Source organism: Lactuca sativa, chromosome 5 (assembly GCF_002870075.4).
Source record: "Lactuca sativa cultivar Salinas chromosome 5, Lsat_Salinas_v11, whole genome shotgun sequence".
In the NCBI taxonomy this organism is placed as follows: domain Eukaryota; kingdom Viridiplantae; phylum Streptophyta; class Magnoliopsida; order Asterales; family Asteraceae; genus Lactuca; species Lactuca sativa.
This window is the reverse complement of record NC_056627.2, coordinates 201,237,310-201,250,124: the sequence shown is the minus strand read 5'-3', so window position 1 is coordinate 201,250,124 and position 12,815 is coordinate 201,237,310. Positions and strand designations below refer to the sequence as shown.

The window sequence follows — 12,815 nt, the reverse complement described above, 5'->3', positions numbered from 1 at the left end:
TCATCATACTTTGAATGAGAATTTATAAGTCCTTGTCTTACCCGTTCGGCTAACGACCCTCCACCAGTCAAGCAAGCGGTGGGTGAGAGTGGACACCCATTAAGTCACCATTTTATAGGCAACAACCTTATACCCACCTTATAGACCGGCTTCGTGAATGAGGCGTACTAGCGGTAAGACGACTTTGTTCTTATACATATATATATAATTATTAAATCATAATAATATAAGTATAAGGGTTGAATTTTAACTTTTAAAATTCTAAGGGTTGGAACTAAAGTTTAACTTAACTTTACTTGTTCCAAAACTTGAGGGCAAGTTTTGGAAACTTTCAAAACTTTTCATTTCTTGTAACTTATGAGTTTAATAGAGTAATAAAATGAGGACTTTTCATTTTTTTCTAACTCTTGTGTTCTTTTAATGGTTTTTAATCCAAGAGACTTTTGGTTTTCCATAACTTGAGGTCAAGTTATGGACTCCATTAAAACACATTATGATCAAGAATTAAACTACCACATAGGTTACAAATAATTCCTATGATCATCTAAACTTCATAAGAACAAGAACATGAATATGAACACTTTCAAGAATCAAAATCACATTAAACTTTGTAATTTTGATAACTAGTTGTTGTAAATGAATTAGCAAAAACATTACACCAGCTAAAACAAGTTTTCAAGTACCAAAACAGTTTAGGGTAATGTTTCCAATCCATTTCCAGCAACTAAAGTCGAAAATCTGCACTCTGTCGACCCTACTCGCCGAGTGCATGAACCTACTCGCCGAGTAGGTTGAAGATACAAGTGAACTCGATGAGTCCCCCCATGGACTCGCCGAGTCCATTCGTCAGACAGCAAGTTTTTCGACTTTTTCCAACTTTTAATCACAAGTATCAAACAAACAGACCTAGGCTCTGATACCACTGATGGGTTTTGAGCATTCTAACACTTCCTAAGTGTACATGCAACCCTAATAAACCTTGGATCTATGTTTGTCTAAGATACATGCAAATAATTATTTTTCCAAGGCTTATATCCTAACTAGCATGGCATGGGGAACTTGAATCAAATAAAGCTAGTAGAAACACTTACCTTGTAGTTGTAGTTGATTCCTTGGAGTTTTAGAGCCTAGCACCAATAATGTGGATGCCTCAAATGAAAGTCACAAATCACCACAAACTTGGAACTTTGAGAGAATAGTCACACTTCTCTTGAAATCGGCCCTCACCTCAACATGTGTCAACTAGTGTTCACTAGCTTGATTTCAAGAGCCAAAGCCTCCTTTATATAGTGTGGTGGATTAGGGTTACATCCATGTAAACCCTAATACCCATGTCTCTTCATTTCCATGAGATCCATGGGTTAAAGCTCCATGGAGTATCCATGGACTTCTCCATCCAAGCCTAGCCCATTCCAAATAAGCATAAGCCCACACTAAATAAATATAGAAGCCCATATTTAATTAGTAATATCTTTGATCACTAAATTAATCCTAGATTAATTATAGATCACTACTAATTAAATAATATGATCTTATATTAATATATTAGAACTTATAATATATTAATAAATCATAACTTGTACTATTCTCAAATATTATCCATAAATTGTTCGGGTGAAGTGCAACCCAAATGGACCATGTCGGGTTGGGTCAAGTACATACCAAATATAGTTATGGGCTTAGACACTATATCCAACAATAGCTAGTACACGCAGAACATTACAGTACCTTTACATAGATACACCTACATGAGTACATTTACATGAATACGTTTACATACATACGCTTACATGACTACATTTACATAGATACATTTACATGAGTACACTTACACAAATTACTAGTACATTTTATATGTATAGATTCTGTTATATAATCCTCATTCTTATCTTTACCTTGTGATTCAATCACATAATCGGCGAGATAGATTGGATTTAATATCCTAGTACCAAAGGATACGTTGCGGGATTAACCATTCCTAGAATCTCTGTTAGCTACAGAGGTAAAAGCACATCCACGGATGTCAACGGTTGATACCATTACAGGTATACTTTAAGGGACTAACTATTCCTATACCCAGCTGTTAGCAACAGAGGTAAATGTACATCTACGGATGTCTTCAGTTAACATTGTTAGTTACCCTAGTATCAAAGGGTAATACTAAGGCTACATTCAGAATAGTCGGGTCTTGGTAGAAGGCTACATTCAGAACAGTCGGGTCTTGGTAGAAGGCTACATTCAGAACAGTCGGGTCTTGGTAGTGGGCTACATTCAGAGCAGTTAGGTCTTGGTAGAAGGCTACATTCAGAACAGTTAGGTCTTGGTAGAAGACTCCCTTTTATAGTAGTAGGAATCATAGGGATTTCTAGGGTTTTTCAAACGTTTACATTTGTTCTACAAAACATTTTCAATACTTACAGTTCATATACATTTTAAATACTTACAGTTCATATACATACAAATACTTACATACAAATTAAGACACTAAAATGCTTATGATCTCACCAGCTTTAAAGCTGATACTCTCTTTCAAAATAACTTGTATCCTCAAGTCAACGATAGACAGGTACCGATGCAAGGTTTAGAGAAGATGGAGCTCGATCAAGACTCATCTTTCATTTTGTTTATACTTTAGTGTCTTTTATAATTTGACAGAACACTTGTATTAAAATTATATTATTAATGTAATGGATGATGTTGTTGCTTGTTTACTACTTTTTATTGTTGTGATACTGTACATGACGTCCTCTGCCCCAGAACGTTTCCGCCGTTCTTGGTTTTGGGGTGTGACAGAAACTAAGATAACGAGTAAAATAGATGACGAAATCAGATAGTTGGCATGAGATAAATCTAATTCCCTTTAGTATCCAAGTTAAAGAATGACATTATAGAAGACTTATTTTCTTAGCATGAGCTTTAATGAAGATTAGAACTCTTGAAATCTTAGGGATTATCATGAAAGAGTCTTTAGTCATTACTTATGTATTATGACATTTTCATACTCGTGTAACTTCTACATGGTTTTGATGATCTTTATAACCCCCATTTTGGACATAATTGCATACTTGCATGTTAGTACCAATGATACAATATGGGGTGTTACATGAAAAACACACCAAATTTATTGCTCATCATCTCATATCAACTTTCGCTTACCATTAAAAAATCGATTTCAGCAAAAACTATCACATTCTCAAAATCAACATCCCATTATCATCTTGACTCATCCCATCCTCTCTTCTAATTGTTTTTTAGTGCATATCAGATACGGTAAGAGGAGATGATGACGAAGCTTTTGACCAAATCTACATTGTCAAGTGTAGTAAGATCAGATCAGGATCCATGTTGTCAAGTGGTTTTCAGACAAACCCATGTCGTTAAGGCTTTTGGGTTGGGGTTGCCAAAGAAGGAGGCTAAACGGTAAGGAGGAGCGGTGGATATGGGTAACGACGGTAGTCTACTGGTTTCCCGACCAAGACTAACATAAATAAGAGGAGGTCGTGGTTCTAGGTGATGATGAGAGAAGAGAGAGTGAGAGAGAAAGAGTGGGATTACAGTTTTGTTTCAGAAATCAAATTAGGTAGGGTGGGGGTCGGGATTATGGTGGACCCATTTTAGTTTAAAATTTTTAAATAATTAAGAAATAATAAATAAATTAAAAGATAAATAGTTAAGGACAATATAATCATTTAATATTTAAAAGGGACAAAAAATCATAACAAAAACCAAAACACAAGAGCAGCCTATTAAAAAAGATATTAACAAGCAATTTACCACAAACCACAAGGATGATTTATGTAATATATTATTACTTGTATAATTGAAATTATTTGTTGAAATTTAAATCCAACAATTGGCATGATCTTTTTATATCAAGTGCTTAGTCCCGTGTGTTTTAATTATTTTACTATTACTTTTGATTATTTGCAATATGATATTTGCATACTTCGTGTTTGTGAATTATGTTTTTTTTTTCATTTGATTATACTGTTTTTCTTTCAATAATTGGTATCATAATTGTTATTGATGCTTGCTTACAAGTTTGATTGCTTATATTATTGTTGGTGCATAATCGATTGATTCTTTAAATCTCAGTGTTTGGTTCAAATGATAGCAAACTGCAAATTACATAGATATCAAAATCCGAAATGGCCCCATTTCGGAATTGATGATCATTCCATGATATACATAAAACTTGAGTAATTAACATTAACTCTAAATAATAAATAATCATGTAGTGATATTTGTGAACATCCCTAACATTATTGAGCATTTTCTAATAAACAATTGTGGATTTTCAACTTAGCTCCAATCCCCTTCGAGCCTATCAGAAAAAGTAGCTGAACTATCGAAATCAATTTGAACTTAACCTAAGATCTTCAAAACTCAGCCCGTTTGTAACCTCGTCATCAAATCATAATAGACACTAGAGAGTGACTAAAAGGCCTCCTTATAATCGAAGTGGTCCAACTTAGTGATTTGAAGGTCCTTTCGGTTTGTTTACCTTTCACAAGTGATGTCAACTTTTCATCATCCAACAACCTAATATTCCCAAAAGCTATCCTTTTTACAAATAAAATGAATTATATTAATATTATTCCTAAAATACTTTTAGTGTCAATCATACGAATACTTGACATGTGTTTTTATAGTTACGTATCAAACAAGTAAGACTACAAAACAATTGAGACAAAATGGATCTTATTCTATTCCTGAAGAGAGACGTTGCTCACTTTAAAACTATAAACGAGATTTTTTTTTGGAGTATTAATGTTCCTAGAATAAATTCAATTCATACACATGATGGGAGCATTTGGTGAGACAAACAATAATAATTGTTGTTTTATTTACATCATACACATTCATCATTCAATGTAGGACAAACAGAATATAACATTTGTTGTTTTGTCTTGAATAAAAAATTAGTCATAGTTTACAGAGATTATAGTAAATTTTTCTACACAGAAGAAAAAACAAATTAGATAGTGTTTGATATCAATGGAATTTATCTCATAAGAAAAAGTTTGCAACATTTTGTTACACATAACAAAACAAAAACAAAAAAAAAATGTGTTAAGTTTAACATACAATAGATTGTGATGGTTATGAATGGAATAAAATTTGCAATTTTTTCTCCCACCAAAAAAATGGGAGAAAAGTATAATTCCATTTATTTTTGTATTACAGTATCCTACTTTCACTTCTTTCTATTACATCATTATACTTCTAATATTTTTCTACTTTGAAATCGGATCTGGGATGGCTTTAATTTCGCCTCCACCATTAGAAGATTCGTAAATTACCAACTGTTTCTGGGAATAAGCACAAGAAAGGGTATTTTCGTCATTTGTGCTAGTTGAACTATCCAATCAATTTGAACTTGACCTAAAATCTTCGGAATTGAGCATGTTTGCAACCTCATCATTAAATTAAATCATAATAATATAATAGAGAGTGACTAAAAGGCCTTGTTATAAGCAAAGTGGTCCAAGTGATTTCTAGGCCCTTTCCGTTGGTTTGCCTTTGACAAGTGATGTCAAATTCAAAACATGTACTTTTTGGACCACATTCTTTAACCTTCATTGCTATTATATTCAAACTTTTCATTATCCAACAACTTAGTATTCCCAAAAGTTATCCATTTTACAAATAAAATGAATTATATTAATATAATTCCTAAAATACTTTTATTTTCGATGATACGGATACTTGACATGTGTTTCCATAGTTACGTATCAAACAAGACTATAAAACAATTGTCACAAAATGGATCTAATTCTATTCCTAAAGAGGCGTTACTCACTTTCAAACTATAAACCGAAATTGTTTAGAGGATTTGAGATTTCTAGAATAGATCCAATCATAGACAAAATGGATCTTATTCGATGGGATGAAACTTAACAAACTTTATATTGCTATTGTAAATGATGAGGATCACAAGTGCATTCACATATTTTGCATAGACAGAGAGACCAAAAACAAGTCAATGATACACTTGTTTTAATACAAAAAAATAACAAATATTTTATTTGCATTATTCACATTCACCATTCGATGCATGTCAAACGTAGTACGAACATAAATGGGGTCATAGCTTGCAAGATTATACCAAATTTTTCCATAAGAAAAGACAACAAATTGTGCCTTATATTAATGAGATTTATATCATGGGACAAAGTTTGCAACATTTTGTTACACATGACAAAACAAAACAAATTGTATTGAGTTTATCGTACTATAGATTGTGATTGTTATCAATATTACAAACGTTGCAAATTTTTCTCCTATCAATAGATTGTGTTTGTTATCAATATTACAAAAGACACGAACACCCTTCTCATCCTGATCATCGAAAATAACCCTAGAAAGCTTGTACGAGTCTATCCCATGAAACAAACACAACATTACAAAACCACCCAAGAACAACCAAACTATATACAAGACTAGTAACAACACACACAACTAAACCATCTTATAATACTAAATTAGTAATTATATACTTGCCAATATTAGGGTTCTTTCCCATACACAATTCCCAAAACAACAATCACCATGGCATCCTCCTTTCCCAACCCTAAAAAAGAACCCGCTTTCGGAGCTCAAAGTTCACAAAAAAAAAAAAAAAAAAAAAGTTGATAATTGTGTGGAATTTAATTCTAATATTCGTTTCTTTCTAATTACTAAAAGTCTAAAACCTACATACGTCTAAACATCAAATCGAAATTGTGTATCCGATTTCGTGGTGCACTCCTTGCCTTCTTTACAAGCGGATATGGAAGCAAATCTGCTGATACTGCACGTGAAGGACGTTTTCTTACATAATTCTCCTGTAATGGTTTTGGAATCTGAAATGAAAACTGTGATATTGTAACCCCTTGTTCCATGTACTCCGGATGTTTAAACAAAAACCTGTTTTATAGAAACAAATTAGGAACCGATTTAAGTTCCAACATGTGATGCAATATTAGAATAATTGGGTGCAGAATTTACTTTTCTATATCGGGTATTGAACGCAGTGTAACACCTGTTGGGGATGTATAATATCTGATTACCATAAAAAAAAATAGCAACCGAAGTTAGATTCTTAAATGTTTATCATATAGAGTAGGAAGAAAACTTTAAGGACACGTACACATCAGCAAACTTTTTACTTCCTTCACCTCTGATTCTCAACTCCCTCTGCCACCCTGGCGGAGGCTGAGCAATGTTGGGCTTGTCAATAGCCCAAAGTCTGCTTCCATCTTGCTCAATATCAGCAGGATCACTACATGACACATCAGCGTGCCACTCATGAGCATTTTCACACACAAAGGGCTTTTTGGTAATATGTTCCCGGATTTCTTGATATTTCTCAAGACTTGGGATAAGTCTCCATTTAAAACAGTTGGCACATTGAGCAGTGAAAGCACCTATGGACGGTAATACCCTTTGAAATGATTGAGGTTTATATGAAATCGGATCTGGGATTACTTCAATTTCACCTCCATTAGAAGGTTCGTAAATTACTAACTGTTTTTGGGAATCAGCACACGAAAGGGTATTTTCGTCATTTGTGCTGCTGCAGTCGGAGGATGACACGTCTATAACATTTTCTCTTGGGATGGTAGAACAAGGCTTCATTGAAGTAGATATGAAATTTTCCCTGTTGCATGAAGAATAATGATCAAGATATGCTTTTTGAATTTTGATACATTTGTTTCTGTGATTAATATTCAAAAGATTTGAGTTCTAATTCGTTTATGTGATGAATTTGCTAATTGATGAATATTGAGAATGTTGTTCTTAGAGTACAAGGGTAAAATGGTCATTTAGTCTCAATCAAACAGGATTTATATGGGAAAAAGAAACTTTACTCATAACTTCATCTCAAACTTGACTCTAGTTTTAATTCCTCTCCAAAATACTCATATGAATACAAAATTTTGTAAATATGATAAATTCAATTCATCTTTCAACTGTAAACCTAAAGAATCTAAAACTTCATATATAACTGATCCTTTAGGATGAAATTGATCTTCAACTGTAAACTTATAACTTTTTCCATTCAATTGAACAACACTTTGTCCTGGAGATTTTATCACTTGATTCTTTTTCATCAATCTTCTAATCTCAATAACTCCATTCCAATTAAACACTGATGCATAAATATTTGCCATTTCTACATAAGGAGCTGCAGCCTGAGGCTCCATTTTAAAAAGATTACAAGCTGCCAGCTCACCAATCTCCACATTTTTATAAATTTTACAAGCACTAAGCAATGAAGACCAAATCCCAACATCCGGATTCATTGGCATCTTTTGAATCAAATCCAAAGCTTCATTTAACATTCCACTACGTCCTAAAAGATCAATCATACATGAATAATGATCTAATCCTGGATCGATTTTATACACTTTAGTCATAAGATCATAAATCTCCCACCCCTTTTTTACATATCCTCCATGATTACACGCTTGAAGAACAGCAAGAAACGTTATGTGGTTTGGCTTTATTCCCAATTCCAACATACGAGAAAAATGCATCAAAGATTCTTGAAATTCACCATTTAAAGCAAAACCAGAAATCATTGAAGTCCATGAAACAATGGTTCTTTCTTGCATTGTGGAAAAGATTTCATGGGCTTCTTTTATGCTTCCACATTTTGCATACATGTCTATCAAAGCATTCAACACCATTAAATTAGTTTTCAGTTTGTTTAAATTTGCATAGTTTTCAACCCATCTTCCGATTTCAAGTGATCCAGTTTCTCCACAACCAGAAATGATATTGAGTATTGTAACTAAATCGGGTTTTACACCAGTTGCTTCCATGGAGTGAAATAAGGTCAAAGATTCATCAAGATTGCCTTTTTCAGCATACCCACCAATCATAGCAGTCCAAGAAACACAAGTTTTATCCTTTATGCTATCAAATATATGTCTTGCAGTATTAAGATCACCCAATTTGGAGTACATAGAAATTAGGGTGTTTTTTATTGATATGTTTGAGTCAAAACCCATTTTGATTCCATGGCAATGGATCAACTTACCATGAATAAGTGATTCATTTCTGTCTATTGAAGAAAGTAAGTTAAGATTTGTACTTAAGTCTGGCTTGAACCCTTCAAAAAGCATGTTTTTATAGAGACTAATCGCTTTTAAAGATTTCTTGAAATAAGCAAATCCTGATATTAAACAGTTCCATGAAATGATTGTAATGAAGCTTGAATCGATCCCATGGAAGACCTTTTCGGCTGAGGGTAAGTCTCTAAGTTTGGAATAAGAGGAAACCCAAGTGTTTGATACTGAAACATCTTCTTCTACCCCAATTTGAATCCCAAAAGAATGGATAGCCTTCATAAGCCAAACATCTTCTCTATTTCTAATCGATTGTGATATCCCAATCACTGTGACTGAATCTGGATGAATTCTTTCAACTCTCATTTGCTTAAAGAGTGGCATAACTTGATCAACAACACCCGATTGAGCAAACCCTAAAAGCAATACGTTCCAAGAAGCGATGTCCCTCTTGGGCATTTTATCAAACACTTGGTGGGCGATGTTTAAGTGGTTACATTTTATATACATGTCCATTGTTGCTGTTTGTACGTATACATCAGAAGAAAACGGGGATTTTATGATTTGGGAATGAATGATTTTCGAGTAGCAGATGTTATTGAGTTTCCCACATGCTTTTGCGATGATTGGGAAGGTTAAATGGTTGGGTTGTAGGCCCTTTTGCATCATTTGGTGGAAAAAGAAAAGGGCGTTTTGAAATTGAGCTTGATTTACAGCTTCTCGAATGGCGTGGTTCCATTGACTAACCGTTGAGAGGCCTAAAATTTGGTGGGAGATCGAAGAAAGTGTCGTCTTTATCATAATATTGAAAATCAATTCTTTCTGCAAATTCAAATTTAGAAAGAATAAAACTAACAATCCATTCTGTTTTACATTATTTTAAAGATAGATGTTTATCCCGATACAAGACTTATCCCAAAGGAAAGTAACCATAAATACTTATATTAATAGTTTCCTTAGTAATTATTATATTATTATATAAATAAATATTAATAATCTGAAGTAGTTCGAACTCCGAGGATTATGATAGATCTAAATCGGCGTCTCAAGAATGGAAATACCCTAAATGCAAAATCACTAACCCTATCTGATAATGCACAAAAAACTAGATCAAACATCCTTTTTACAATGCTCAAAAACCTATGATAGAAAAAGAAAACAAGAATCACATAACGCCAAACCCCCACGAATGAAAGATCATACACTAAAATAAACAATGATCTTTACAAAAAATATATGCCAACTAAGTCAAACGATTCACAAATTTGCATTTCTATAACAAAATTTAAAGAGGGGATCAAGCGTGAACTCACACACGTCATTCAAATAAAAGGGAAAAGAAAAAGAATCTCGGGAGATATTTTGCATGACTACACATGACTATGTATAGATCAAAATTTTCAACAATGTAAAAGTTCAAAGAATCCTACTTGAACCAACATTAAACTCTCATAAATACACAATCCAACACCAAAATGCTATTAAACATTCTAAATAGGCCCATAAATGAAGTCTAAACGTAGAAGAAGAAGAAGAAGAAGAAGAAGAAGAAGATTCATAACATAAACGACATTGAACAGGAATTTCCTTATTCAGATACTTTGATAGAAAAATTGGTACGGAAACAGCAAACTAGTCTGTATTAAACCGAAACAAATATATTTGTTGTGTAGTAAAGAGATTACTTACAACGAAAGATCCGAGCAGAGGATTGAAGAACTCGATAAATCAGACTATGAGGATGATGATGGATTTATTCGTATAGATATGGAGAGAGAGAGAGAGAGAGAGAGAGAGAGAGAGAGAGAGATGGAGATTGCATTGGGGTTTTGATATCGCTGAGACTCTCGGAAAAAGAGACGCAAGCAGAATTATGAACATAAGAAACCGGATTTACTAGGAGTTACGATTTTGTTCATATATGGATTATGGAATATATTTTATTCTTTATTTGTATAATAATATATTTTAATTTTATTCATAAAAGGCTCATATTGTTTTTAACAGTCTATATGAAATAACGTAAATTTCTTTTATTCAAAACAAAAACATAAATATGTTACTATAAAAAAATATATACCATCAACATTGATGTTGACAAATGTAAACATGTTGCAATTTCACATCACTCGCCGTTTTTTTTATGTCATCAAATACATAATTCTTTGGTTCAAAAAAAATTATAAAAAATAGTTTTTTGAATAAGAATGACTCCAATTTCTTCAAAGACATGAATAAGTATGTAAATATAACAAATATTAACTAAGAACAACTTGAACTTTCATATACACCTCCTTGAACTACTTCCTCGTATACACTTCAGCTTCCAAGTAAACTCCTCAGGTGCTTCTCTTACTTGTACTTCTCAGCTTATCCTCAGTACTCTTCTCATCAACTTTACTTTAATCACAAACCTGCCTCTTCAAGTTTCAACCTTTGCAATATGCGTCCCTCGACAAACTGCTCCAAACAAGTAGCACCTATACTATTTTATATTAAAATTCTCCATCCTTAGTTACAGTAAATTTGCCAAGGATGGGCAAAAATGGTCCTCTAATTATATCAATATGTTCATTTATGTCTCTTTTTTGGTTTGTGGTTCTTTTCTGTCTATGTCTATATTTTAATAGCTACGTGTTGTTTTACTTTGCTTCACCGTTTTGTTGGCCAATCACGCTCAGATTAGTGTTTCTTCACCGTTTTTGTTACCATACAGTACCATAAACCTACCGCCTTCATCTCGATCCTTCTTCATCGTGTGAGTGTTTCTCTGTAAACGCGATCCAACACCGCCATATTCACCGTCTTCGTCTTCTGTTCAATGAGTGGACATGTATCCAAGACACGTGTTATATTCTTATGCTTTTCTACTGACCATCGTCGCTTTCTCTTCTCCAAACCGCCCTCTCTATCCCTTCTATAAACTCTACTTCACCGATGTTCCACCCACGTTCACCGATTCACCGATCTTTTCCGCTTAAGAACCCAACCCGGTTTGGGTGTTTTCCGATTCTCACTGCGTTCTCACTTACGCATTTCTCTGTTTATTGTCTTCTCGCCTAAGCGACAATCGATTCCCACTCAGACTTATCTTGTCGATGTGGATTTCCGACTTTTGAAGCTACAATTGAAGTAAATTATTTCTCTCTCTCTCTCTTTTTTTTTTCTTCATATTTTGCTCTATATTGTTAAAGAAAGTTGTAAATTGGCTCCAACGATACCCATGTCCATATATGACATTCGAATCTCTGCTGATCACCAGTACATGCCTTCCGAATCATATCCAAAAATCAAGTTGCTTATGCGAGAATCGACGAGAGGCCATGGAATCCAAATGAAGACTGCAACTATGTTGTTGCTGCTCATGGTCAGTCACGTCGATGGAGACAAGGAGATTGTCGCATCTTCTTGTGTGAAAAAACTTGGGAAAGAATTGAATTTTGATTTGCACATGCCTGAGAGTGTTACAGTTCCTACCTTTAGAGTGGTGTATACAATCACCATTAAAAGATATGTTTTTAACCTTATCTGAACTGTAAATTGCTTTCATTGATTGTTGTTCTGGTTTTATTTTTAAAAAAAACTTTCACCTATTAGAGTTTACTTACTGTATTATGCTATAATTTGAATTATTGAATTGGTGGAGATGTAGGTAGGATTCGAGATGCTAAATCAGGAACTAAAGTAGTGTCTATTTGCATTGCCTACCAGGTGTTTGATAGATTGCTTCTACAGTTAATTGTTGGTTAATCGTATCTG

The 12,815-nt window shown here is 33.6% G+C and overlaps 2 protein-coding genes across 2 annotated transcripts; both read right to left on the bottom strand.

Annotated features, from left to right (window-relative positions):
- Nucleotides 1–6,469: 6,469 nt before the first annotated feature.
- On the bottom strand, nucleotides 6,470–10,883 carry LOC111919907 (methyl-CpG-binding domain-containing protein 2). Its single transcript, XM_023915461.3, has 4 exons — nucleotides 10,746–10,883; nucleotides 7,133–7,642; nucleotides 6,991–7,044; nucleotides 6,470–6,909 (listed from the first exon to the last, which is right to left on the bottom strand). The coding sequence occupies exons 2-4, from the start codon at nucleotides 7,618–7,620 to the stop codon at nucleotides 6,696–6,698; spliced, it is 756 nt and encodes a 251-aa protein (XP_023771229.1). The 5' UTR covers nucleotides 7,621–7,642; nucleotides 10,746–10,883; the 3' UTR covers nucleotides 6,470–6,695.
- LOC111919906 (pentatricopeptide repeat-containing protein At4g19191, mitochondrial) lies at nucleotides 7,626–10,883 on the bottom strand. Its single transcript, XM_023915460.3, has 2 exons — nucleotides 10,746–10,883; nucleotides 7,626–9,878 (listed from the first exon to the last, which is right to left on the bottom strand). The coding sequence occupies exon 2, from the start codon at nucleotides 9,855–9,857 to the stop codon at nucleotides 7,905–7,907; it is 1,953 nt and encodes a 650-aa protein (XP_023771228.1). The 5' UTR covers nucleotides 9,858–9,878; nucleotides 10,746–10,883; the 3' UTR covers nucleotides 7,626–7,904.
- Nucleotides 10,884–12,815: the final 1,932 nt, after the last annotated feature.

What these genes read in the sequence shown, in the direction of transcription:
- LOC111919906 (XM_023915460.3), bottom strand. Translation starts at nt 9,857, where the DNA reads ATGATAAAGACGACACTTTCTTCGATCTCCCACCAAATTTTAGGCCTC.
- LOC111919907 (XM_023915461.3), bottom strand. Translation starts at nt 7,620, where the DNA reads ATGAAGCCTTGTTCTACCATCCCAAGAGAAAATGTTATAGACGTGTCA. An exon ending in AGTAAAAAGTTTGCTGATGT is followed by an intron (nt 7,045 to 7,132) that starts GTACGTGTCCTT and finishes TATGGTAATCAG; the next exon opens with ATATTATACATCCCCAACAG. An exon ending in TCAATACCCGATATAGAAAA is followed by an intron (nt 6,910 to 6,990) that starts GTAAATTCTGCA and finishes TCTATAAAACAG; the next exon opens with GTTTTTGTTTAAACATCCGG.